Below are 27,916 nucleotides of genomic sequence, written 5' to 3'. Positions count from 1 at the left end.
TGCTGGAATCAGCAGATCTGTGTCTCACTTACCACCTGGGTGGCAGAGGAAGTCCATGCTCACCAAATATCCATGTGTCCCCTCGACATTTCCCAGGCTCCCTTGAGGCAAGTATGGCCATGTGAACAAAAGCAACACAGTCCCCTGCTGATCAAGTCAGTTGAGAACAGAGTGCCCACATGCAAGCTGGAGGAGGGCTTGGGCCTCACCTGAGTGGATGCCATCTTGTGTGTTCATGATGAACAAGTGAGACTGGGGTTCATCTACCAGCTGTTGGTGTGAGGTACTCTAGCTCTAACCCGCTGTGGAGCCACTGCCCTGAGTTCCCTTACCCACCAAGGGACAAGGAGAAGAATGCCATGCGGCTTACAGCAGAGGCTCAGAAAATGGCAATGGGCAGCACCACTGTGCTGTCATCACATCACCTCCACCTTCAGAAACAGTGGCATCACCACCACCATCATCATTTCATCACCGCCATCATCCTCACGTCACCATTCCCATCTTCTGTATGATCACCATCATCATGTCATCATCTCTCCTGCTCTTCCTCCTTCCCCTTCCCTCTCCTGTGTCGTCACCATATCACGATCCCCTTCATCACACTATCCCCTTCCCCTCCACCTTCTTCCGATGACAAGGACAGTGAGGATGAGGAGGCAGCCCCATGGCCCTCACCCCGAGGGCAGGACAAACCCATCTGTCATCAGTGCGCCCAGGAGGAGGCAATTATTCCCAGCTCAAGGGCAGTCTGGGAAGCTGTTCTAAGACGGTATGTCTTCAGGGACTGGATATTTATTTTTAAAATCATGTCTCATCGATCCTCAGTCAAGGGAAACAAATGTGGCCAGAGCAAGCAGAGTCTACAACACCCAGAGATGTCAGGCAGGGGCCGGGCTCTCCCTCCCTCTTTGCACCTCGCTGGGAGCTGACAAACAGGGCTTAATGCGACCATGATGAGGCGCCTCCGAGCAGGGGAGTTCATTTCAGAAGCCTGCTGCTTCTTGTGTGAGGAGCCGAGTGGCCTCTTGAAAGGTCAGCTCTGTGGGAAGGGCAAGAAGTGAACTAACTGTTGATATGAGCAAGTCAGGTTAGTGATGCCCAAAGGAAACCAGACAACTTCCCAGAAACCGGAGCACTTTCCAGTCATTGCTGGGGCCATTTTTTTTTTTTTTTTTTGCTAGAAAAACACAAGTGCATGGAGCTTTTGTGCACCTGCTTCTGTGGGACTGGATTTAAATCCAGTTCAACAGCCACTTCCCAGCTGCTGGGCCAGACAAGCCTCTGTACTTCTCTGAGAAGGTTCTTCATGTCCAGGACCAATGACACTATCAGCAGTGAGCCCAGACTTCCACATGGAAGTCCTCAGCTCCACTGCTGCAGAGCGGGACCTTATTTGGAGAACGGAACTTTATAGAGTCGACCCAGTTAAAATGAGGTCGTCAGGGTGGGCCTTAATCCAACATGTCTGTGGTGCTTATAGGAAAAGAAATTTCAACATAGACAGGCACGCCAGGAGAGCAACATGTGCCCCTGAAAGCAGAGAGCCGCTGACTGCCAAGGACGGCCAGCACCCACCAGGAGCCCAGGCAGACAAGGAGGGCTCTTCCCAGGACCTTCAGGGGAACGTGGCCTGAGAAGGAGGAAGAAGAATTTTCAATTCCCCACTGTGCAAATGGCCTCCATGGTGTGATGGAGACAGGCAGAGATTTGAAGGCAGATCTGTAGCCTCACGGCCCAGGCCAGAGCCACCAAGTTCTCAGCAAAGCTCCCAGTTCACGGGGAAACATGGATACCCTCACCAGCCAGGATCTCAGATAGTGTCCCCTGGCAGGCCGCTTAGCACTAGTGTACAACGCCCAACATGGGAAAAGCATGCTACCAATAAATTCGTCCGACACGCCTGGCTTCTCAGAGTCCTCACTAACAAATACCATTTTTCTGGAACTAGGTTGTTTACCTTTCAGCCAAGTTGTTCCCACTTGGGTTGCTCAGTGATAGTCAAAAGCAACAGGGCCCTCCTATTCCTAACCATTAAAGGGATCACATGGCCATTTTGGATTCTTGAGCAGAAGTGGGCCTTGGATCAATAGGCCTCACTCTGTGCTGCAGGGAGAGAGGGGGATGCACCACTCTGTGCACAGCAGAGCCCTCACTGGGTGCCCTGCCCGGAAGGTGTGTAAGCAGAGGTGGTGGTTGAACTGGTCAAGACCAGGGTTCCTGGGACAGGAGACGTGTGAGACTCCCTCCCCCCACTAAGTTCTGGGACTCGATCTTCCCTCTTGACCATGGTGACTATCTGAGGAGCAGTGCCCAAATCCAGAGGAAATCCCCAGATGAGAGAACGGCAGGGACTTCTGCCTGTGGTAACGGGGCTGCCTGGGAAAGTCACCGACACCCCAAGTCTCCACTTAATTTTCGGCAGAATGGAAATGAAGGGTGACAATTCCATGAGGGCTCCAGGGACCAGGAGGAGCCCTGTGCACCACAGCATACGGTAACTGTTTACAGCAACTTGAAAGGAGGGAGACGGGCTCTATCTCTGCGGGCAGTCCTGTGGGGGCCCTCCCTCCTCTCACCCCTGGCCCCAGCATCAATGCAGAAGGGAAGACCCACCCATGGCACACTGCTCCTGTAGACCAGGGGTCAGGTGACTCTGTCCTAGGATGGGATTTTTGTATGGCCAGGCAACTAAACTTACATTGTTAAAACACTGCATATTGGGTTAAATAGCATCCAACCCCCAGAGTTTATGTCTCCCAGAGCCTTGGAATGTGACCTTATTTGGAAACAGGGTCTTTGCAGATGAGATCAGTGGCAATGAGGTCATCCTGTAGTGCCTGGGAACTGAACCCAATGACTGTGCTCTCCTAAGGGGACACAAGCAGACCGGGAAGAAGGCCATATGACGGCAGAGGCAGAGAGTAGTCATGTAGTCAGGACCCAAAGAAACCAGGGCTGGTCTAGGACAGTCAGGAGCTGAGAAAGACAGAACGGCTCCTGGCCTAGGACCACAGAGCAAATGAAGGCCTGCCAGGCCAGATCTCAGCCCTCGGCCTCCAGAGCTGTGGAGAAAAAGTTTCTTAAATTTCAAGTCACCTAGCTTGTAGTGCTATGTTATAGCAGCCACGGGGACAAATACAGGCTAATTATCAACACAAAACAAAATGAAATAAAACAAAGACGAGCAGAATATGTGACAGAGACAGCATGTAACCCATCAGCCTAAAATAATTATGCCCTGGTCCTTTACAGAAAAAAAGTTTGCCTATCCCATTCTTGGGTAAAACCTAAACTCTGTCGGATTCACCCCAGGTCATCTCCCTCCCTGCCCCCTGCCTGCCCAGCCACCATCCTGGCCACCTCAGCCCACATACTGGGCATTTATCTTGTGCTCCAGGACCTTTGCACACCCTGGTCACAGCTCGTGCCCCACTCTTTGAAGCAGCCCTCTATCCCGACTCCCGCAGGCTAGGTCAATGCTTTGTCAGGCTGTTTCAGAGGACCTTGACCTCTTCTCTTCCTCAATGATATCACAGGGGTAATTAAGTACCATTAATAGTTAGTGAAGGCTAATTAAAAGAATAAGTCATTGTAATTAATTCAACAATTATTTACTTAATATCTGCTCACCTTGGGCTGCCAAACCTTGGGCTAGCACCAGTTCCCACCACTGTACCTCGTACAGATCAACCGAGTCCCCTAGAAACACTGCTGCACAAGTAGATGAATGAATGGCTGGATGAATGGGCCTGATTTCAGGTGCTCCCCAAGCTAGCATGAACTTCAAGCCCTCCCCCCAGATCTGCAGTTGGTTTTTGGTTCCTGGTTGGCCTATAGTTTCATCTGCACCTCAGATTCATAGCTATGTGATACTGTGGTTCGCTGGAAGCTGTATGCAACAACAATAATGATAATAAATAACGAGTGGGTTTGAACATGGGGTCACGAAGCCACCACCACCCCACCCCAATTCTGGCCCTGACTCCACAGAGGTGAGCAAAGCCCAGTTGCTGGTCTTGACAGTCTTTGGACAGGAGGTGGTGTTCAAAGATACAGCACCACAGGGCCTGCGTTCAATTCTAAGTCCCATCACTGACCAGGCAGCCAACTCTGTGTCCATGGGCACTGACAGAACAGCCCTCCTGGCTTGGCACGCTTCAAACTGTCTAATCCCAGGACTGCACTCAGTGCTGAATGGCCTCACCAAAGGCCAACCGAGACCTCATTCTGCAGTCTTAAAATGATTAATATCCTAAGAATGAAATGTTGCACGCATATTTCCTTCCCCTCCACAGCACGCCTGAGGAAGAGTGTAAAAAATGACAGTGTGAAGGTTCTGGGTGCTGAGTGGTCCTGGCAGCCCAGCCGCCCACCCATGCCAGGGTCCCGTGGCCCTTACGGCTTCTTTACCATCCTCTGAGCTTGACCCAGCCAAGGCAGGGATGGGAGAGCCCCACAACTCTCCCATGCACTGTGTGCCCAGCACAGGCTCAGGCCCCGAATGCATCCTCTCCTTCACTCTTTCCAGTGGCTCCCCGAAGAAGCACTGTCACCTCCTCCGGAGAGGTAGAGCCTGCATCTCCTGCCCAGGCTACCGGGAACCAAAGCACAGTCGCATCTTTCTTCTTTCCACTCAGCACCTGTCTTCAGCAACGAGCTCATAAATTATCTCCCAGGTGGAAATCAATCTGTCACCCTCCCCACTGACATAGATGTGTTCTGCATGGCTCTTCACAGGAGCGGAGTAAATAAAGACCACCCGGCCTGGGACAGCCTGCCAAAGCTTCCCGGCCCCACCACAGAGGCAGGGAACAGTGAGAGAACAAGCGGATCAATAGAAGCAATTATGAGTCGCTTCAGTGTCCCAGCCACCAGCTTCTTCCTGTGTTCCTAAGCTGCAAGGATTTGTTCAGACCATTACAGGTCCCCTAGAATTCTGCCACGGCCTTCACAGCAGCCTCCCTGCCTCCCACTCAGCTGGCAAGCCACCAACATAAGCCCAAAGGACAGTTCAGGCACATGATACAGCTATGTGCAGCATGGCCTCAGGTCCTACCTCCTGACTGGTGGCAAGGGTGACAGGATGGATATTGTGGCTACGCCCTCTAGGGCACAGCTTATCTCTTATAATCAACCACCAACCACCAGGGGGCGCTATTGTTACCCATTCTAAAAGTGGGGAGGCTGAGGCAAAGAGAGATGGGGACTTGTCCAAGATCTCATGGTGAGTACATAGCAGTGCAGGGCTCAAGCATAGGTCCCTTCACTCCTGTGGCACCTCTGCAGCAAGTGCCTTGACCCAAGTTTGTTGCTCAGGTGGCTGGAAGGCCTGATGTGGGTCTTGATAGTCCAATACAGGTCTTGGCTGGGCCAGGTCTGGTCAGAGATGCACCACGCCTGGCCAGGTCTGCACTGAGCTCGTGGAGGTCCAGGCACTGCTTGGGTACAGAGGACCCACAAGCCCTCAGGGAGAAGGGCACAGGGCTGAGCTCTGAGGGCGGAACAGAGGTCATTGGGGGTTCCTTCAAGGCAGAGTATCCCTACATGAGCAGTGAGGTGAGGACAGGGTGTCCCAGGTACTTACATCCCCACATTGCTGTCACAAAGGACACAGAGGAAGCAGTGGTTTGAAATGTGCAGAGGACCAGGGAAACCGGGCTGGCGGGGGAGGGGAGACTCGTAGCAGGTCAAAGGCCCAGGACAGGGCAGGGCAGAGGACAGAAAAGGCCTAGGATTGGCCATTTGGAGAGGCCTGGGATGGTGAGACAAGGACCTGAGAGCCAGCTGGAGGGGTGAAGCCTGAGGACCCCAGTGAGACTCCCAGGGTGAGGCCTGGGGCCAAGAGGATGGGACATGTGAGCAGACACATGACTCCTGGGCCAGATGACAGATCTCCTGGGGGAGGCTTCATGTGTTCTTGTAGATCCATGGCACCAGCACAGTGGGACTGACGGCCTTGGACCCCACCCTCAGGTCAGTGGAAATTTCACCAAGTTCTCAAGGTGACCAGCCCAAAGCTGGCGTCTCACCAGCAACCTAAGGGCCAGCTTCTCCCTACCTGTCAACAGGGCAGAGGGACAGTTATCCAGGTCTCCCTCAGTCCAAAGCAGTGTTTTCAGCCTGGCTCTTGGCAATGTGACAATTTTGTTTGTCACAACTAGTGAGCGCTGCTGGCATCTAACAGTGCCCGAACCTCCACGAGCTCTGTGCAGACCTGGCCAGGCGTGGTGCATCTCTGACCAGACCCGGCCCAACCAGGACCTGTATTGGACTATCAAGACCCACATCAGGCCTTCCAACCACCTGAGCAACAAGCTTGGACCAAGGGACTAGCTGCAGAGGTGGCACAGGGGTGAAGGGACACGGCAGAACATCCCACAGAGTGCAGGATGCTACTCCCACTTTAGCTGCCTGCTCCCAAAGTCAATGGTGCCAAATTTGAGGTGTCTGGGCTGGAGGTGTCTGCTTTCCAAATGTAGTTGAGTTTTCATTCCTGTCCCATATGAGTGACCAGCTGGAGAGGGAGTGACTGGTCATAGGATCCCAAAACAGCTTGGGGGACACAATGAGCAATGATGGAATGCTGGGACCCCCTCGTCCCGCTCTAGCATGGCAAAAAGCCTTGGACCTTGCTTCAATATCTTTATGTCTACAGGAAGCCACTCCACACGGAGCCTCAGTTCCTCATCTGCAAAAGGGTGTCAGAGCATGGGATGCACACAGACATAGGGGACCCAGAACGTGTGTGCGGGGCTGCTTTGCAGGTCCCCGCCAGCCACTGTGCCCCAAGTCCATGTCAGCCCCAATGAGCACACAAGGTGCCACCTCAAACCACCACCCCTGCCACAGGACCTGGGACCCCAAGGAATCTTCCAAGTGGCATTTATAAAGCAGAGTGCTTCAAATGGCATGCACATAGCAGAGGACTTCCTAAAAGGTGCCTGATGAGGGGAGCACGTGGTAAATATTCATTGCCTGAACAAATGATTCGTTATAAGAATAGAATCTACAGTGTTAATTCAGTGCTCGGTCTCCATAGTTGGTTATTAATCTCTAGCTACTTAATAAGTGTGATAAAGAGAATGAATCCTCACGTTGCCAAGACACTTTCCAGTCTATAAAGCTCATGATAGTCTTCCAAGTCTTTTCTTATCTTTAGGTCATTTGGGTCTCACAACAGCCAGAAGCCAGAATAGTGACACCAGACCCAGTTTTCAGATGAAGGAAACAGGGCTCAGGTAGGAGAAATCTTTTGCCACTTCACCACCCCAATTGATGAATCTAAAATCATTGTAAGAGAAAGGAAGACGCAAAGAACGCAGACATGTTCTAGGACTGAATGAACAAAGAGATTCAACTGCCCTGTTTTGTGTCCCCACAGAAAACATGTGACAACAACTGCTCTCCTGTTTTTTTGTGTGCTGTCGCTCCTTAAAAAAGGAGCATTTCAAAGGTATGCTTGTTACAGGTAGTGAATGAAGGGGATGGATGGGTGGGTGGATAGATGGATGGATGAATGGATGGATGGATGGGTGGGTGGGTGGGTGGGTGTATGGATGGATGGATGGACAAGTGGGTAGATAGATGGATGATGGGTGGAAGGAAGGAAGGAAGTACAAGTGTGTGCATAGGTGGAGACAATGAATGGATGGACAGATGAGTGGGCAGGTGGGTGGGTTGGTTGGATATATGGATGAAGGGTGGGCAGATGGATAGGGAACTCTGGGTCCTAGTGGTATGACAGCATGTTCTTAAATTTCTTAAAATTGGTGTCAGTTTCCCTCATGGAATCAGGGCTTTGGCTATGCCCATCTCCCCTCTCCCATTCCCAGTCCTAAGTACTCGCATGGATGGATGGGAGAATGGTACTTCTCCCACGTTGGTGCTGGGAGGAAGATCAGCCTAGGCAATGATGGGCACCCTGACTTGGGTGTCTCCTTGCTCCATAGCCTGTGCAGCTTAGTGTGGGGCATCCAGGCCCCATGGGCTCCCAACAGAGCTGTAGCTGGGGCTGTCTTTGGAAAAGGCTCCTTCTAGGAAGGGCCATCAAAATTCTGCCTGCTCTGAGACATTCACGGGCAATTTTGGAGGGATTGCTCCTAACCACTCCTCAGGAAAGTGCCCATTAAAACGAGACAGTTTAATAGCGACACGCTCCCATGGCCAGAGGTTCTGGAAAGGTCTGTCTCAAGCAATTACTATCACTTTCAAGCTGAGGGAGTAGTTATCCTGAAGAGGGCTTTGGAGGTCGTCCATACAGTTTAGATCTGAACTCTGGTTTCCAGATAGAGGACTGAAAAAGTCCACTTTGCTTCATGGTGCTGCTCCAGTCCTGAGGGATTTTGCCAAGTGAATGGCCAGCCTGATCTGCTTACTCCTGGCACAGTCAACACCTAGGAGGACTGTTGTGCACTTGAACCTGAGCGTCAGCCTTGGCCCCACCTGTCTGTAGCCTCAGTTCCCAACACTGCTCAAGTGTCTAGAAGTGGAGGCTCCAGCACTCCACTGCCATCTTGAGCCGCCATGTTCCTCATGTCATCCTGCCACATGGCTGCCCTTGCTGCTTTTCTCTGTGAGGTCAGTTCACAAAAACTGGCCCCTGCAGTTTTTGGGGAAATGTCCTTTCTTGGGCTCCCATGTCCTCTGCAAGTCTCAAGGCTGGTACTCATGATGTCTTGCAAAGATCTCTGTGCATCTCTGCCAGCTAACGCAAGGACACAAGCATAAGGACATCTTGGTCATCTTTCTGCCTCCAAACGCTTCAGCTTCTGAATTTGCTAGAGGACTGAATATTTTGACAGTAGACACAGCCACCTTTTTAGGAAAGTATTCTTAGCTGGGAATGGGTGGCTGGGGCAGGACTAAAGAGGGTCAGCATAGAAAGGACACCGTGGCAGCAGGTGGCTCCACTCCTAATCCCTGAAATAATATCACAAAGTCACTCACTAATGCAGCCTATACTCCCAGATGGCCCCACCCACTGATGATAAAAACATCCATACTTTACAGCTTTTTTGGGTTCACAAAAATCAATTCCTCACCAGCAATGTACTCAATAAGACCCCAGGTTGTAATTTAAAGGTGTGTCTGGTCCTCTCCTCCCCAGGATGTCAAAGGCCCTATTTGCAGCTCAAGGTCAGCATCTACTCCACGGTCAACAGTGATTTGATTTACATTCGCTACTGTGTTTTACTGATATTCGCATTTTTAATACTTCCTTGTTCCTTCAGTGCTTTGTCCCTTGCCACCTGGGTCTTTTACTTGCATAGGTGATAAACATCCTGATGGGATAAAGGTTATTTGAAGTTTCACAAAAATATTCCTCTATGTATGCTTTTCCAATGACTAGTGTAAAGAATGAAGTGATGGATCTTGACCTCCCCCTGTGCTGGGAAAGGAGTCCAGCATGACCCCCACCTACTCCTTCCACCTCTGCTTCCCTAATGTTACCCCTTCATTGGTATATTCCATGCTTTTCCTGTCCAAACAATTATCTTGACATGGCTGCTGGCTTCCTACAACTTCCATTCTTACAACTATTTTAGTTGATACTGTGTCAGTTGGCCTTTGTCTCCACCCTGTGCTAGCTATTGCTTCTTCCCCTCCCTGTCTGGAGCCTCATCTGTCCCTCTGCAGGCAGAAGATGTTTTCAAGGCCTTTTCCTTTCAATACAGGCCTTGAGCACTCAACTTGTGACATTCTGCTATCTGCATGGCTATATGGGATCCTAAAAATGACAGTTTAGTTGGGTATAAAATTCCGAGGTCAGACCTTTTCTGCATCTATCTGTGGGCACTAAAATCCACTTATTATTTTGAGACTCAATAATAAAAATATGTTTGCAAAAGCCTGTTTTTTAATCTTTTATAGACAATTTTGAGGGAAAATTACAAGTTATTTTTCTCTTATAATTAAATAAAAAATTCACAATATGAGGACCAGCCTAGCAAGGGAGCCAATGGCTCCATCTCTCCCAAGCACACCTGGATGGCTGCTTCCAGCTCTGTGGCTCTAGATCCCTCCCTGGAGATGCTGGAGCTCTCAGGCTGGTGCTCTATTGCCTTCTCTGGTCAGCATCTCCCTCTCACTGTCCTCCTGTCCTTGGGAGCCCCTCATCTGGACAGCTTCTGCAGTTCTTCTGTCTCTCCTACAGTGTCCACTCTCCCATGCATCCACAGTGGCTGTCAGCTCTGTCCTTGTCTTACGATTGCTCTTTAGTCCCTCCACTGGAAGTGTCTCTGCCTTCCTCTTCTAGAGCTACCCTATTCCTAACCCTCCATCTTTCACCCACACCACCTGAACGTGCCTGGGGGCACATACCACAGGATATAGTCTGCCCCCAGTCCCACCCATACCCCAATTCCTGCCTTAGAGACGGCACAAATTCTGAGGTTCAGGGCAGTGGACAGGAAGGCAGGCAGATGAAGAGGAAAAGCCATCCAGCCATGTTGATGGCAGTCTCCACCCGGCTGGGTGCTGCTGGGCAGCACTGGTGGGCACTGTCCACACTGCTGCAGGCAGATGGGGCTCCTCTCTTCATAGGTTGCCACTTAGCAGAGGGTTCAACTTCTAGCAAGGTCTCTGTCTTTAGGTCTGCAGTTTATCTGATGCTCTATCTTCACAGAGGTTTATAGGGACCTTGGGGAAGCTTGGAGCATCCCCAGGGGATGATGCTGTTTTGTGGAGAAATCAGGGCCACCCTCTGGAGGTCTTGCTGTTGCAGTCCACGTTCCAGGCCAGCATAGTGGGTTGTGGGGGCAGAGATGCCTTCTGGGGAATATTTATATCCCAGGCCATGAGCAGGAACACATCAGGTCAATGTTGTGGTCAGAAACCCCGGACAGCCTACTAAGGGGCCCCAGGGTCTTACCTGCTCTGTCTCAAGTGGGCCTCACCCTCTGCTGAGAGCATTTATTTCCCCATCAATGAGGGAGACACATTTTATTAAAAGTCCAGCAGGACTTTGGAGGACATCTAATGGCTAATTTATAAGGGACAAATAACTATTTAATTGCTCTCTAATTACATGGCAATTAGAATTCACACCACAGCAGCGTCCTCAGGTACCTATTTATGACCTGCATGAGCACAGTTACTGTGCCTACAACCATTACCAAGGCCACGATGTGCGGAGAGGCGGCACAGCCCATTACAGAGCATAATTACTTGTGTAATTATTCCCTTACACCTCAGTAATCACGCGGTGGTGTTATTTATATATTTCGATTTATTCATACACCTAATCAGGAAGAGAGGCCCAGCACAGAGGGTGCCATCGATTGTTGGGAATAAGATAAAGTCTTCTGATGGGGACTTTGTCTGATGGGGCCGCTGGCGTTCACCAAGGAGAGGAGCGTGGAAGACTCTGGAGTGAGGGATTCGTGAGCTCCTGCCTGATGCCATGTTCATGAAGGTTGAGCAGAAACCCCTCTGGGGTGACACAGGGAGGAAACGGGTCACGCACAGAGCTCTCTCCGCTCCGTGCTTTGCTCTTTGCAGCTGTATGGGCAGGGCCTCTGCTTAGGGCTGGGTGGAGGCCTCCTGCATGTCACAGCCCTGAGCTGCCCTCTGCCCAGTGGCCACCTCCTCCTCTGTCTTCCCCTAGACATTCAGTGTCTCAGTGGCAGGATCCTTGGCTTGTGGCCCTCTTGTCTCCAGTACATAAAGGGGCACACAAAAATGTCTACCAGACCCAACTGGGAGGACAGGCCCCAGCAATTCTCCTAGCTGAGACTACCACCTGGCAAAGCAGGCCTTTTATCAGGTCAGGAAGGGGAAGAGGAAATGCTGAGGGATTCAGATTGGCAACATCAAAGTCACCTTCCCTTGAGAATTTCCACCACATTTCGTTTAACAGCTCCAACATATTTTGCCCTGGAAAGGGACAAGCAATCAATGCATTGAGCAAAACTCCAGGGAGCAAAGTGGCCTTCGCTAGACAAATCCTGACCAAGAAAGACCAGAGCAGTCACTGTAGCACTTAGTGCAATAAATAGATCCTACCCCAGAAATGAGACCACCTAAGCAAAAAGACCCATAAGAAAGCGGAGTGCCTCCTGCTGATACCTTGGCCTTCACTGTGCAAGACTCATTTCAGACTTCCAGCTGGTAGCACTGTGGGGTGACACATACATCTGTGTTGTTCCTAGCCACTAAGTTTATGGTAATTTGCTACAGCAGCCACAGGAAACTAGTACTTACTCCTGGTGCTTGCTGTCATGGGTGTTTCCAACCAATGTCTGCTCTTGAGGTCCCTTTTCCAGATGAAGGCCATAAGGCTCTGTGGCTCTGGTCTACAGTGTTGGGAACCTACTGTGCAGTGTCCCTGCTGACAGGGACAGTCCCTGAGAAAATGGCAGCAAGCCCAGGAGAATCATTTCTAGCTTTCCTGATTTCTAGAGGTGCCCATAGTCCTTGGTTTCTCCCCCCCCTTTCTCTGTCTTCGAGGTCATAAAAACAATATCTCCAGTCTCTCTCTCACTACCTGCCACCCCTTGTAAGGACCGTGTCATGCACTGGGCCAGGGTGATGTCTACATATCATAACCTTCAACACAATCCTTCCTGCAAATTTCTGGTAACGATATAAGACGACATTCACAGGTTCTGGGGATGGCGGCATGGGTATCTTGCAGAATGGGACTTCATTCAGCCTCCACAGTACCTAGAAAGAGCACAGCAGTTAAGCTTCTGAGGGCCCAGCCTCATTATCCACAGTGCACACAGGAGAACTAAGTGGTCCAGAAAGATCATGCAGTGGGGCCAAGGATCCACTGATCAATAAGCAGGAGAGCTGAATTTTACTAGGTGCACTTGACTTCCCAGACTTCATCTCTTCCTCTTATCTTATAGTCCCCCTGCTGGACAGATAACCTTAGGCCTTGGAGGCATGGACACTGCTTTCCCTATGTGGAAATGGACATGTGGCCACTGAGTGCCCACCCCCTTTATTTGCTGAGACTATCCCATTTTTTGGCTCAGCAACTCCAACCAAAGAGAATGTCTCATTATTTTTAAAAAGACAAGGATTATTTTTTTGACAAAGAAATGCAATCCTACATTGCTTTGGATAAAGAGAGGATGCAAGTTAACTGCCCAGAGCAGAACCCACAGATATTGGCTTGAACTAAACAGGCCAAGTGTGGAGCCCTGCATTTTCAGATTAGTGTTCATTAATGATTGCTTTCACAAACCAAATGTTTGTGACACTCATTTGTTCAAAATGATGTTCCAGGCACTGGTCCAGGTGCTGGGTGGACAAAATGGTAAAAGAGACAGAGCTCCTGCCCTGTGGAGCTTCCCATGGGGTGCAGAAGGCAGCAGTCTTGAGACAGCAACCAGACACATCTGCGGAGGCTGCAGGCTAGCCTTCATGTGCAGGGAAGAGCAGAAAGACCCTATGTTGGGGTCCTGAGCTTGCCTAGCATTGGGGGAAGGTAGATGAGCCTGGAAAAGGACCCCAAGGCAGTCACACCTAGAACTAACCAGAGGTAGATGGCCGAATGGTACTGGGCTGGAGGGAGCCCACTTGATGATCAGGTGGTCAGTGGCACAGGGTTCTGCTGCACTGAGTGGAGTTGGAGACATGAGCAAGCCCAGGCCGACAGCCTAGAGTTCACAGTAGACCACCAGGCAGGCAAGGGCTCTGAGCACGCAGCGGGAGGTTGAGAGGCTCAGGTAGAGCCAGGCACTAGAAGCAGGAGGAGGCAGGTTAGGGAGAGCTGGGGGGTGACATGAGGAGGCCACTGGAATCACCCAGGCAAGTGGGAGAAGGCAGTGTAATAAGGGGCAGTGGCAGGGGTTGGAGGAGGTCCCTGTATTAAGAAGAGAGATCTAGGAGTAAGGACAGGTGGGATGTGGAGGGCTTTGCTGAGAGCCATGGGCCCTGTGTGCCTGTGTGGATGTGATGTCATCCATTTAAAAGTCACACAGGCACAAGTCGATTTGGGGGAGAAGGGGCCGTGGGAAAGAAAACAGGTGCTCGTGCTAAAAAACAAAAAAGCAGAGGCTGGCGGCCCCTCAGCCCATTGGGGAGATCTTGACCTGTCTGGGGAATTCCCCATTGTGGGAATCACTTGCAAATTTAAGCTCTATTTACCAGGCTGTGATCCTTTAAGCATGATAGGAGGTCACACTGCACAAGGGATGAAAACACGACTTGCCACTATTTCTAAACACATGGCTTTGAAGGGAAAAGGGATAAAATTGGGGCAGTGGCAAACACAGTTTATCAGAGGAAGTGTCTTTAAATCCCACTTCTTGTTTAATAGGGAAGCTGAGCAGGTACACTGTGGGAATGAGGATCAGCCGTGGGAACAAGAATCAACCTTGTTAATGAGGATCAGCCGTGGGAACGGGAATCGGCTGTGAGAACGAGGATCCCTGTATGTTCTCATGGGACTCATTGCTCCTACCCATCCAAGGTTGCACAGGACAAGGTTGGACAGTCCGTGTGGTGTGGCCACGCAGCCTGCATGGGTCGGGACCCGCAGCTGCTTTTAGGCACAAGGGAAATAGGTCTGTGCCTCCTTTCTCACCCAAAGGACGTAAGCACTGAGCCAGCGATGCATGACATTGGAGTAAGGCCATGAGTGGGCTAGGGGCTGGGGATTATACACAGAAAAATGACAAGCCATCCTGGTTCAGGCCCCCTCTTGGGCAGGTGAAGCAATACCCAGGGAGGAGAAGAAAATCAGGATGGGGAGGGAGTCTGACACCATGCTGGAACCTCAGCTTGGCCATTAGCCGGCTTGGTGAACAAGGCCAAGATCCTCAGTGTGTTGGAGCCGAGATGGTGAACACCTACCTCCCTGGTCATGAGAGAGGAGACAGGGCTCTGGACCAAGGAGTCTGCAATGCACAGAAGACTGGTGCCTCCATGATATGTTGAACCCTGGCCCTCTGGTGATGGTGTTAGGAAGCAGAGCCTTTGCCCAGTGATTAGGTCACAAGGTTGGAGCTGCCATGAAGAGTCAGTGCCCTATAAGAAGACGTCAGAGAGCTGGCTAGCCTTCTTTCCATCTTGTGAGGATACAGTGAGTGGGTGGCCATCTGCCACCCAGAAGAGGGCCCTCCCCAGAACCTGACCACGCTGCCACAGGATCTCAGACTGAGCAAATGTTTGTTGTTGAAGCCATCCAATCCATAGTATTCTGTATGGCAGCCTCAGTTGACAAAGACAGAGGTCACTCTTTCTCTCCCTAATGGCAGTGCCACAAAGCCTTAAAGGTAGGAATCACATGAAAGCCACAGGGACCCCAAATGCCAGGGTGTCCCAGGCCTGCAAAGCAATGTCAGGGTTGGCTGAAACTGTGGGGAAGGTGTCGGTTTAGGCACCAGAGGTGTGGGTCCAAATCCCACTCACCCCAGCCCCTTGCTGGCTGGGGACCTTGGGTAGGTCACTGAGCCTGTGTGAGGCTCATCTCTAACACCATGGTCACAGTGAGTGTCTTGGGGAATGCCGCTGTGCCCCGGGGGGCTCTCCATTGCTCTTGGGTCCTCCCCTTACTCCCAGCAGCCCTGATGGTCAGACACACACAGGTGAAGAGCCGCCAGGTTGAGTCCCTAGCCTACAATAATAGTTCTCCATGGACAGTCCCAGAGCACTGTGGGAAGAGGACTGGGGCTCCCTAAGGCACGGGTAGCCACCCCGAGACCCCAGTGGTCTTCATGCTCATTCTACATCTATTTTGGCCACCATCTCTTTGGGTGTTAGAGCACACACTCTCAGAAGAGGACAAATCTGAGACTCACCCTTGCCTTTGATCAGCTCCAGCAGTGAGAGGCCCTGAGAGCTCTCTTCTGAGAAGCCAGGGCTTTTTGCCTCTCTCCAACATCAACCTATTGGCTTTAAGAGGGAATCATTTACCACACATTAGGCTGGCGTTTTGAGGGCTTCTCTCTATTCCTGAGACTAAAGCCTGCCAACGACAGGCCCAGTTGAGCCATTTTTCTCCTGGACGGGAGAGTCTGGCTCTGTGGGGAGATGGAGAGCCTGCCTGATTGAAAGGGACACCCACTTAGCCAGCTCTGGGTCCCAGCCCCCCTCAGGGCTCTGCTCTCTGGCTTCTCTTCCTACAAGCAGTGCTCCTGCTCTTTCCAAGGAGCAGACTGCGAGGGTCCATCCCTCCCTGAGGAGCAGACCACAGGGGAGGCCAGGGGACAACAGGGATGCTTTGTTTTCAGAGGGCTGAGCTGCTCAGAGCCCACACCTACACCATCCCTGAGTCCCTACCCTTTGCAGTAAAGGGATCCAATTTCCAGCCCCCTCTGCCTCCTCCTCTATGCTGAGGCTGAACAGAGAACTCAGGACTTAAAGGGAAAAGAGGCCAAGGAGCCCCATCCCAGACTGGGCGTCTTCAGAGAGCCACCCCAGGAATCAAAACCAGCAGTAAGAACTCTTTCTCCTGTAAAGCAGTGGACTCTACATGTCATACCCTGGTGCCTTCATGCTCACCCTAATGTTTGTCACCTGGCCAGGGCACCCATCTCAGGGAACAGCAACCCCCTTTACCCATGGCTTGTGCCAGAAGGGCAAGGGCATCACCTAATCAACAGGAAGCCTCCCAACCCTACCCCTGCCCACCCAGGTTCAGACTCAGAATCTCTCATGTATGTAACAAAGGTCTGGGCAGCACAGACAACCATGGGAGAGATACTGCTTGGATGGATAGATGGATGGATGGATGGACAGGGGGATGGATGGGTGGATGGGTGGGTGGATGGATGGGTGGATGGGTGGGTAGATGGATGGATGGATGGATGGGTGGGTGTGTGGATGGGTGGGTGGATGGATGGATGGGTGGATGGGTGGGTGGATGGATGGGTGGATGGATGGGTGGGTGGATGGGTGGATGGGTGGATGGGTGGATGGGTAGATGGGTGGATGGGTGGATGGGTGGATGGATGGACGGATGGGTAGGTGGATGGATGGGTGGATGGATGGATGGGTGGATGGGTGGGTGTGTGGATGGGTGGGTGGATGGAAAGATGCCTCTCTCCCTCAGGTCATTCCAATCTCCCCACTCCAGACAAAGGCTTTTCTTAAAAAATATGCAGACATATATATGATCTTATCACCCCCGCCCACACACACACACACATGTAGAAGCTTCCAGAGTCTGTGGGGTCCTCTGCCCTGAGCCCAGTTTCCAAGGTCCTCAAACCCAGGCTGTCTATGGTGAGGTGCCCACACCCCCATCCTCCTTGCCTGTGCTGCCCATGCTCCCATAGAGAGGGATGTCCAGCCTCTCCATGAGTGGGCCAGCCCTGGACACACAGACAAGGATGCTAGGCACGTGCAGCCTGAGGGGCCGGCAGTACCGTGAGGAGCGTCGAAAAGGAGGGGGCAGTGCCACACACGCCTGGGAACCCTGGGCCCCAGTCAGCCACCTTCAGTAGCTCACTCAGCCCCTTGAGCAATGGTCTCCTCATCTGCACAGAGTTGAGCACTGTTCTGAGGATTAGATGAGATGCGTGTCTGGGTCCTGGGAATGATGTCACCAAGGTCCACAATCTGGGGGACTTCAAACAACAGGGATATCTTCTTTCACAGTTCTAAAGACTACAAGTCTGAAATCAAGGTGTTGACAGTCCCAGAGGCTCAGGGAGAACTAGACGTGCTTTTATTTATCTTTGTTTTGTTTTGCATTTTATAGCACCAAGGCTTAAAATCAGGTCCTTGCACTTGCTAGGCAGGCATTCTACCTTTTCAGCCACAGCCCTAAGCCCCTGATTTGCTTTTAGCTCCAGCGGCCACCAGCAGTGCACATGAGCTTGGAGCTGCCTCACTGCAGTCTCTTCCTCCATCATGGCTTGGCATCTTCCCTCTGTGCCTGCTGGCCCCTGCGTCTCTTCCCCTTTTCTTCTCTTGTTGGAAATGGCCTCATCTCACCTGAACTAGAAAGACCTGTTTCTAAAGAAGGCCACGTGGGAGAAGGACACAGACATATCTTTTTGGGGGCCACAGTTCAAGCCACAACACCACGTGCAGCCCCCAGGGCTCAACACTGTTTGTGACAAGCATGTCTTGTTCAAGGCAGAGCAGACAGGACAGGGACAGCTGGGGGTGGGGAGAGGCTGTGCACGGTATAGGTTGGCTTGCTGAAGCAGGCGTGTACTTCCCCAGGCTCATCTCTGCTGTGGGCATGGAGGCCCCACAGTGGGGAAAAGGAAGGGCCTGCACATTGCTGAGGAATACAAGTGCCCCAGATCCCACTCCGGGACCCTGCTCCACTGCCTGCCTTGCCTGGACACTCATGCTGGAATGCTAGAACAAAGAGGGCAAGGCTTGCATTTGTGTTTTCTGGCTGTTTTTCTTTAATGCATGGCTGTCACAGTATGGTGGCACCATACCAGGACACCTCTTGAGTAGCTGTCCCCTTTTTGCCTCACCCCTGGCAGTACCTGCCATGCCTCTGGTCCAGGACAGTCTCTCAAAATGTGGCCTTTGATCTCTGAAGCCAGTCCTGGGGCTGAGAGAGGGTGATACTGCAGATCTGAATTTCAAATGACTCTCACAAATGGTCCTGGCCCTTCTGCTCAGAGACAAAGGAAGACCACACAGTGGGGAGGTCCAGCTGACTTACCATCCTGAAGACGTAACCAGGAGAGCCCCACAAGGCCCCATTCATGAGACAGCTCACTCAGGACTCCCTAGTGAGTGTCCCTCCAAAAGAGGTCTGGGATCTACCCCAATATCTTGCCTGGAGAGCATGGTTGAGAAGGATCTCAACTCACAAGCTTGTGACAACACAGAGCACTGTGAATACTCCCTGGTAGTCACATATCAACAGCAGAAATGGAAATCAGCCAGTCCTGCCTGCCTCCCACCCCAGAAAAAGGAACCCCTGTTCACACCCAGCCCCACCTCAGTCAAGGAGCACACACCATGAGGTGTGTCCAGGGCCCTTCCAAACAGTTTCTTCTATCAGTGACAGGCCTAGGTCCTGGGGTGCAGTGGGGCACCCTGAGTGTGAGTATCTTGTGTGGGGCTGTGTGCCAGGTGCCACAGTAGTGGCCCACACCCTGTGCTGCAAATGTCCCAGGCACAGTGCACTCCACTGCTGTCCAGACCAAGTGTGGACACCCTTGGCTCCTGAAGTTAGACATGCATCTCAAACCATTTTCTGTCTGCAAGGCAGTGGCAAGTCCTCCTGGGGGTGATGGAAAGGATGGGATGGATTTTCAGGATCATTGACCCAGGGTCACACCCAATGGCAGGTCCAGGGAAAGACACACAGTAGACATTCAGTCCCTCTTGGGCTCCAGTTGGAGGCTGGGCACTGTCTACATATCCCATGCCCTGACTGTCTCTTAGGGCGACCCTCACTGGTGCTCATGTGCTCAGACTTCAGCCACCAGAGGTCAGACACTGCTGTGAAGTCATGCTTGGTCCCGTTTCATCCTCAACAGACCCCACAGGGCAGGTAATGTTCTCATCCACTTTGACACAAGAAACAGAGGAAAGGTTGAATCTGGCATTCAAGTCCCTTCAAAGATTGAACTCCTCCCATCCCCCAAGCCCTTCCTGGTGCCATGTTTCTCATCAAATGCCCAAGAGAGGGAGGTGCCAATCAAACATCCAGGTGGACTGATTAATCTCAGAGCAACAGGCAACACAGTCACATGTGCACTGCAACACAGAGGTACAGTCACTCCCACTCCTGCTGCTTGAGACACGTCAAGGGTTAACCCTAGTGACACAGATAGGATCCTAGGTGTTCCCAATCCCCTCCATATAGAAGCGAGGATGACAACCAGGCTGCTGTGCTCCAACCTGGATTTGAATGGCTGGAGGAGCTTCACCAGGTGTCCTCCAAGCCACAGAAGAGGATCCAGGGTCACCATGATCATGGAGCTGGGCTGACCTTTGCACAATCCATTACTCTGGTCTAAAATGAGGAGGGGTAAGGAAACTCTGAGTGGGCCAAGAGGTCAACTGTAGGCCAGGAGGGGAGGTTGAGCTCCCACCTTGGAGAGGGCTGGTGGCGGGGGCAGGGGGGACAGGCCAGGAAGGTACTCAAGCTTGGAGAGCAATTTGTAGACTAGAAGAGCAGGATCTGAGTGGAGAAGAGAGGCCGTGAGAGGGAGAGGCAGGGAGGAGAATGGGACCTAGAGCCAAGTGCTGCAGGTCCACTTGAGCAGGTAGTCCAGAAAGACTGAGAGGCAAGAGCAGAGTACAGTGTGAACTTTTTTCTTCACATATGAAAGAGTTCAGTGGACACAGACCTGGGCACAGGCTAGTGGCAATTGCAGAGCCTCAGGGCAGCAGACTGGAGGTTCTCTTGTGCCATCCTCCTCATGAGGACTCTGAGGTCCAGAGAACTGGGAACTCCAGTGGCCAATCAATAGCCATGTCTTTCACTCAGGTTTCCTGCTCCCCGGAGGGCAATGGCCCTGGAGACGGGCAGCTGTTTGGTGCAGTGCAGAACTGCTAAAGGCAGTACTGATGGCTGTGGTCTTGGGAAACCTGCCTCACTCACCTGGGCCTTTCTCCCTTCCCCATGATGGGACAGGAATATTTACCCTAAGGTTCTGCATGACTGGAGCTGAGGGCACGAGGCTCCTCGCATCAGCTGCTCTACGGAGTTCTCTGGATCACGACACCTTCCACATCACCATCGGCACCATGGCTGTGGGTAGATTTTGCTCTCTGTGTGGCCAGTGGCAACTCTTTATGGTCTCCATGAGTGAGAGGAGTGAAGAGATCTCCCAAGAGGGCCCTGGATCCCGTTCAACACTGTGGTTTTCTGGGGGCGGGGTGTGTGTGTGTGTGTGTGTGTGTGTGTGTGTGTGTGTGTGTGTGTGTGTGTGTGTATTAACTCCAACAACGATACACTGGAGTAAGATGAAAACTCACATAAATTTTTGATATAAAACACAACATTTGAAAGCAGCTTCCTGCCAGGCAGCCCCTCTGCCTCTGGGCCGAGACTTTATACCACTCCGTGTCCTAGTGCTCATGGGGCCAAGTCTGAGATGACTTGCAGCCCAAAGCAAATGTGGGAACCAGGGCAGCTCAGGAGGGGAGCGCCAGGGCACTCAGATTCAGGTCATGCTATGATGGTAGCAGAATGTCCAACCTGGGGACAGGGACAGGGAATTTTGATTACACTGCTGGTAACAATAAAGGAGTTCATTTTGTAAGACAGCTTGCAAAGTGGTCTCCTAAGAAGCCATAAAGTGCAGCTCAGCCTGTAATTGTCGCTAAATGGACTCCTAATAGTATTCCCAGTTCCCCACAAAGCTATCTGTTACCTGACAGCACGGGGAGAGGACCCGGCCGCAGCAGGGTTGCACAGGCACCCTGCAGTACAGGGCCCAGTCTTCCCAGATCAGAGTCACCCAGGGGTGGGGGGACATATTCACTTTAGCCTCATTTCTCATCCTCCCAAAAACATGCAGCATGGGGTTTGATTTCTCAGGCTCTCAAAGGCTCTAGAAGATTACCTAGACTCAGCAAGGAACCCAGCCATCGGAGGTCCTCAGCCTGCATCTGACTTGTCTAGCTCCAAACCACAGTCTAACAATACAGTAGGACCTTGGCCTGGATCTGCAAGTAGATGGCATGGGTGTTGAAAGATAGCTCAGAGATGTGACTGCCCTCCTATAATAGGAGAGGGCAGGACAGAGCTGGGATTCTGCCCAGGGTCTCCCTAGGAGAGGCCAGGATGTTGGAGCTGGGAGGAGTTTTGGAGAGCTTAGGCTAACCTCCTCAGTGACAGATGGGGAAACTGAGGCCCAAAACAGACACAGGATGTGCTCAGATTGCACGTTTCAGTACTGTCAGACTGAGCCTGACAGAGATGACCATCTCCTGCCTCCAGCCTGGGCTGGGCTGGGCTTGCATGAGGAATCCCACTGGCTCCCTGAACTTTGCTACAAGGGTGCCCAGTGAACCTGAAGTGTGGCAAGGTGGGGGATCCAGAGTCTGGCAATCTGGGTTCTAATCCTTGCCCAAGGCCAAGTACAATGTTTTGATGACTGCTCTTGTCTGTGTACCCACTGTGTAAGCATGGGAGACCTCCAGCTTCCCTGAGCCTCAGTTTCCCCATCACGACAACTCCCACGTGACACCCATCCCTGCCCACATATATGAATCTGCTGCTAGCCCAGGCCTGGCACAGTATGAATGGTCACCAGTGGGCGGCTGAAGGAATCAGGGAACTGCAAATGAGTAGATAAACTAACGCAATAAAGAAAGGATGCATTTGCTTTAGGTCACGTTGAAATCTTCCCTCGGAAGGGTCCCTCCCCAGCCCAGCCTCCCCAGTCCAGAGCACTGGCCAAGGGCTGAGGAACACATCCCTCACTGCTAAGCAGTCCACACTGGCTGCTCCCCAGAGCCCTCTTCTGATGCTTGCCAGCCCTGGTTCCCTGAGTTTTCTCTTATTTCTGTTCACACATCCATTCTTTCTGTAATAGTGATAGTGGCTTTTCTGCCTCTAAATGCATTTAAAAACAAATCAAGACACACACACACACACACCCTCCCTCTTAAGCACTCTATTACAGGAAAACCTCTGGGTGCACAGCTTTGCTATGTGCCAGGCTTTCTTCTAGGTGTGTTGCATATACAGCATCCCTCTTATCTATGGGGGCTGCACTCCAAGACTTCCAGTGGACCCCTGGAACCCCAGAAGTACCAAGCCCTATATACTGTCTTTCCTACTCACACACACCCATGATATGCTGTCACCTTTCCACTTAAAGGAAGCACTTCACCCTTCTCCTTTGGCAGCTCCAAGTGGCCAGGATCTTTGCCTTTGTGCTTTGGGGCCATTAATGAGTAAAGTACGGGTTCTGTGAACATGGCACTGTGATACCGTGATAGTCAATAGCTGAGAAGGCTAAGTGACTAAGAGGCAGTAGGACGTACAGTGTGGATGCTCGGGCCAATAGGATGATTCATGTCCAAGGCAAGATGGAGGGGGACGGGATGAGATTTCATCACACTACACTAAGTGGCACCCAATTCAAAACCTCTGGAATCTTCGATTTGATATTTTCAAACCATCACTGACTGTGGCACATGAGCCATGGAAAATGAAGTAGTGAGTATTAGTGACTGCTGTCAACTCATGTAATTCTCGACTGTGGTGACCCTACTTACAGACAGGGCAACTGAGGCATGAAGAGATTAATCAGCTTGCCACAGTTATGCTGCTAGCAAACAGTGCAGCCTGTAGCCCCAGGTTGGACCCTCTGCCCACATTGTCCTCCCTGACTCCTTCCCAGGAGATGGCAGCCATCCAGCTCACACCTCTGCAGGCAGTGGGGCAGCTGCTTCGTTCTAGGGAAGTAGAGGCTCGGGGTGCCCAGGACACCACCAGGAAGCGTATGCCACTAGATAACAAAGCGCTGGCCTCGCTCCCATCACTGATAATTAATTGGTTCTTGGAACACAGAGCAGGGTGGGCAGGCTATGGCAACAGCACACAGCCTGAGCTGGCTGGGGAGCTGGGCTGGTGGTCAGCAAGGCCTGCTCAATGCTGCCTAGACATCTGGCCCAGACCTTTGCTCTGTAGGCCAGGTCTCAGCCCACTGACACACACAGCTCCCAGGACACATGGCTGAGGACTCATCACCCTGGAACCAGTTCCTAACCCAGAAGTCGTTACAAGTAGAGACCTCAGTGTCTCTGCCTCGGACCTCAGGACTGCTTGGGCTCTTGCTCTGAGCACTGGCATTGACTCCTCATTAATTCCATCACACTGTCATATAGAGCTGAGATTCCCCCACTCCACAAGGAGGAAACTGGGACCAGATGGCTGCAGAACTTGCTGGAGGTCACAGGTTATCAGGCTGGCTCAGAGCCCCCAAACTCCCACTGAGAAACAGATGGTTCAGCCTCTGGGCAACCCTACTGCTCTGTTCCCTTCCACATCCCAGTATCTCCAAGGGGTACAAGAATGGGAAGTCCCTAGCCAGGTGTCATTCCCTGGATACCCTCCAAATGCAGCGTCCATGCCTGAGCAACCCAAGTTCAGTGTGCATTTGGCCTCGGCCCTCCACCCAGTGTATGGTGGGCCCTCGGCACCTGTTCTGCCAGATGCAGGGAACTCCAGGGGCGATGCTGAGCACCCAGCCAGCAGGACATGCTGCAGTTTGTGGCATTCATTCATTCATTCACTCAATCACCACACTAATTTAAATCAGCTCAGCCCCTGTGCTGGGCACCAGGCCCCATCAGAACCAGTCTTCCAGCCCCTCAGTGATATTTCTAAGCTAAATGTTCAAGTTACACCAGCTCTAAGGAGGCATTCAAATCTCCCTTCTCAGGAATTGTGCATCTTTTAAAGCTACAGACACCTCACTGCCCGTTCTCCTGCCCCAGCACTGCCTGATAGAAGCTCTGACTGGCATCCCAATGGGTACCCACCTTCTAGCCTGCACAGAGGCCCCCAGCTAGAAACCTCTTTGAAGAGCCCCGCACATTACATGCATCATCCTGTTAGCCCTTCAGTCACCTTCCTACTCTATAGGCCAAGGCTGAGGCTCACCGGAAGGTCATGTCCCCAGGCTGGTCCATGCAGAAGCAGTCTGTCTGACTTCACTGCCCCCGTGCTGCTCTGAGCCTGGGCAAAGGCTTGGCTTCACACTCAGATGAAGCTGAGTTCAGAGCCAGGCCTCCCACCAGCAGCTGTGTGATTGGGTGAGTCTCACCTTCCCAAGCCCAGTGTTCTGACCTGGAGAATGGGATTATAACACCACTGTCCTTTGGCTGCTGTGGATAGAGAGAGATCACCTGTGTGAAGCCGTGTGTGGGGTGTGTGTGTGTGTGTGTGTGTGTGTGTGTGTGTGTGTAGAGAGAGATCACCTGTGTGAAGCCGTGTGTGTGTGTGTGTGTGTGTAGCTCTAGGAAGGAGCAGGGGTGGCTTACTCCCCACCTCCCTGTGCCCCAGGGCAAGGGCTTCCCAACCCCTGCAGAAGCTCTCCCACCCCATGTTCCTGTCTGTCCACCAGGAAGCTTGCACAACAGTGGAATTCAAGGAGAGGAAAATGCAAAACAAGACAATAGGGTTCAGAAAGCAAGCAGATGTCCCATTATCAAATCAGCTGAGGCTTCTCCATAGCCAGCAAGTGTCTTTGTGGGTCACTGCCCTCTCATCCAACTGATCTGTCATAGGGCTTTGGTCTCAGAAGAATCCCCTCAGATCAGTCCCTGCTGATCCCTCTGTGTCTCTGGGCATCTGCCAGCACAGGCTACAAGCTGCAAAAGTGTCCACTCCTTTGGAGTTGCTCTTTACACATCGCTTCCCTCCCTTCGTCCAGCATCCTGAATTCTAAAGAAAAGCCTCACTTGGATGATTATGACATTAACTGCTAAATGATCTTTCTTTAGTACAGAACCCAGACCATCTGCTGACCCTCAGATAACATCAGAACCTGCAATGCTTTCCTTATACTCCAATTCTGTGCACCAGCCAACACAAAGCCTGCAAACAGCTATGATGTTTAACTTGCAGAAAAGTACTATGTTTGTAACTGGCCCCAGGAGGCCAAGGTCAGATTCAATGACCTAGCCAGAGGGAGACAAAAGGAGACACATGACCTGCCAGGAATGCAGTCATCCTGGTGATTGCCCTGTGTGTTCCTCTTCCTCCCTGTAATAGCCCTTTCATGTACCTGAGTCCCCCAAGAGAGAGCTTTGAGGACCATAGCTCCTCCATCTTCTAGGGCTGGCCCTTGGAAAAACCTGATTTCCATGCCACAACTCTTATCTTGAGAGTACTGGCTCTCGAACAGTGAGCAGTTGGATCTGGGTCCAGTCACAAAGCTGCTGTGATCTCTCCTTTAAAACCACCACTGGACAGCTCTGGTGGCCCAAGTGATGGCCTTGTGCCAACACCATGTGGGGTTCAGACAATTCTTTGTGAGGTGTGGGTTATACCCCATTTTCCTATGATGAAACTAAGTCATAAAGGTGAACCAGAACTTGATCTGTGGTCAAACTGCTTCTATGAATGGAGTCAAGTACACAAGTTGATTTCATCCTGGTGCTTCTCTGACCTTGCTCTGGGGCCCCCAGGTGGGCCAGGACGCAGCCACACATCTGCAGGAAAGGTATCCTCATGGAAGTTGGTGAGTAGGTGACCTTGGAATGACAAATTTCCCTGTTCCACCAGCCAAAAAAGCAAAGCCAGAAAACTCATCTCATACCAAGAGAGCAAGAAAAGCTCAGATGAGAAACCAAATCAGCCCTGGAGAGACAGAAACCCTTCTGAACAGCAGCTCAACGCTGCTTCCAGTACTCTGTGCCAGGAGCCGGTTTCTGGTTGCCAGCTCCTTCCCGTGTGCCTGATGGATGCTCCCTCCAGGGCAGGAGAAGATAAATGTGCCCCAGATACGGCAGGCAGACCTTTCTCCAAAGCCCTGGCTGGTGGCTTAAAATGCATTCATCAAAATGGGTTAAAGTAATCATCGGCAAGACGAGGAGATAAACACATACTCGGGGCCACTTTCCCAAAGCAGAAAAGACAAGAGGCCATGGGGAGCCAGAATCCAAGGGTTAGCCTCCCTGGGCAGGCACATACCTTTCTCTTGTTGGTTGGGCAGATGTAGAAGTTGTCGATGACAGTGGTGACACCAGGCTGGAGGGTGAGCTTGGTGTAGGATGTCCCGAAGTCCGAAGACCTGGGGGAACAGGGAGGCAGCTGTCAGCATGAGCCCTCCAGGGGCTGCATTCATCAACCCCACAGCACATCCAGCGCAGCACAAAAGAAACGCAAGACACCCGAGGGCCATCCTTCCCATCCTTCCACTAGCAGTATGTCCTCAGTTGCAGCTGGGGAGTGAGGGCTCCCTTGGGAACAGAGAGCTAGAACCCAGGCCTAGAGCAAGGATGAGAAGTCAGGTCTTTCTGACTCTGAATCCCTACCAGCACTTCTAGACCACTCTGACTCTTTGATGCCTTGCAAAGTCCCCCGGATGGACTGTGTCACGTGGTCCATCTCACAGATGACCAGAAGGAGTCCCTGAGGTGACAGTGTTCTGTCTGAGATCACTCTACCATTAAGCAGCCAACTTGAGGTTCAAATGCTGGCCCACGTGATTCTAAGCCACAGTCTGATGGCCACCCAGAACATACACCAACTGTGTTAAGACCCCACAGTGTCCACCTACTCATTGCCTCTCCTTCTGGACCCTTGGATCCTCCAGGATCCCCCTCCTGGTTGAGGGATACCTTGAGCACAGGACCACAGGGTGAACGCACACCTGCTGGAAAACGGACCCCAGGCACTGTGCTGCTGGAAGCGGGCACCTGGGGTAGAAAGCAGGCTGGTGACTATACGCCTAAGTCCCTCCTGGCCACACTCCTCACCTGTCACATGGGATGATGTGAGTGAGACCTTGCAATAGCTTTCTGAGCACTGCAAACCTGGCCTACCACCACCAAGAAGGAGAAGCCAGCTAAGAGCATGTCACCTCTGATGTTTGGAAGCCACAGGTACTTTCAGAGCATGGAATCAATTCCACATTGAAGCTTAAGGTATCAGTGACCCTGAAACCACGGCCTTCTATGATCACCCATTAAAACATACCAGAATTACAGAATGTGCCCAGGCTGTACTGGGGGAGTCAGGCTGGACCCTCAGACCCCCGTCCCATGTGGGGCCTGGGCTTAAACCCTAGCTACATTGCCACCTGACTTGCTGCATGGCCTACAGAGGGCTAGAGGAGGCCAGTGCTCTTCACACTTGCCCCCCTGGGTGCCCTGGGGCCGAGTGGAGCCTAGAGCCATCAAACAGACACACCACCCCACAGGGCTTTCCAGTTCCCTGCCCCAAAGCCTCCTTGGCGTTCCCATGTGGACACAATTCCCCCCACATCCTCAAGTGAAGCTGAGGCTCCAGAAAAATGAGTCCCGTTGATCATCTCTGGGTTTGGTGGCCATGTTGCCACACACCCCA

At 51.9% G+C, this 27,916-nt stretch overlaps 1 protein-coding gene across 5 annotated transcripts in view; it reads right to left on the bottom strand.

The window, feature by feature from the left end:
* Positions 1-27,916, bottom strand: part of Sorcs2 (sortilin related VPS10 domain containing receptor 2) — a 417,324-nt gene that overhangs the window by 136,630 nt on the left and 252,778 nt on the right. For all 5 annotated transcript variants that reach the window (XM_020165343.2, XM_074042674.1, XM_074042675.1 and 2 more), the window contains one exon: positions 26,540-26,639. In XM_020165343.2, coding sequence (XP_020020932.1) covers positions 26,540-26,639 — 100 coding nt within the window. The remainder of the gene's footprint in view (positions 1-26,539; positions 26,640-27,916) is intronic.

The sequence above is a fragment of the Castor canadensis genome, chromosome 9 (assembly GCF_047511655.1).
Source record: "Castor canadensis chromosome 9, mCasCan1.hap1v2, whole genome shotgun sequence".
Classification (NCBI taxonomy): domain Eukaryota; kingdom Metazoa; phylum Chordata; class Mammalia; order Rodentia; family Castoridae; genus Castor; species Castor canadensis.
Note: the sequence above shows the minus strand (reverse complement) of the source record. Positions and strands in the feature narration are given on the sequence as shown.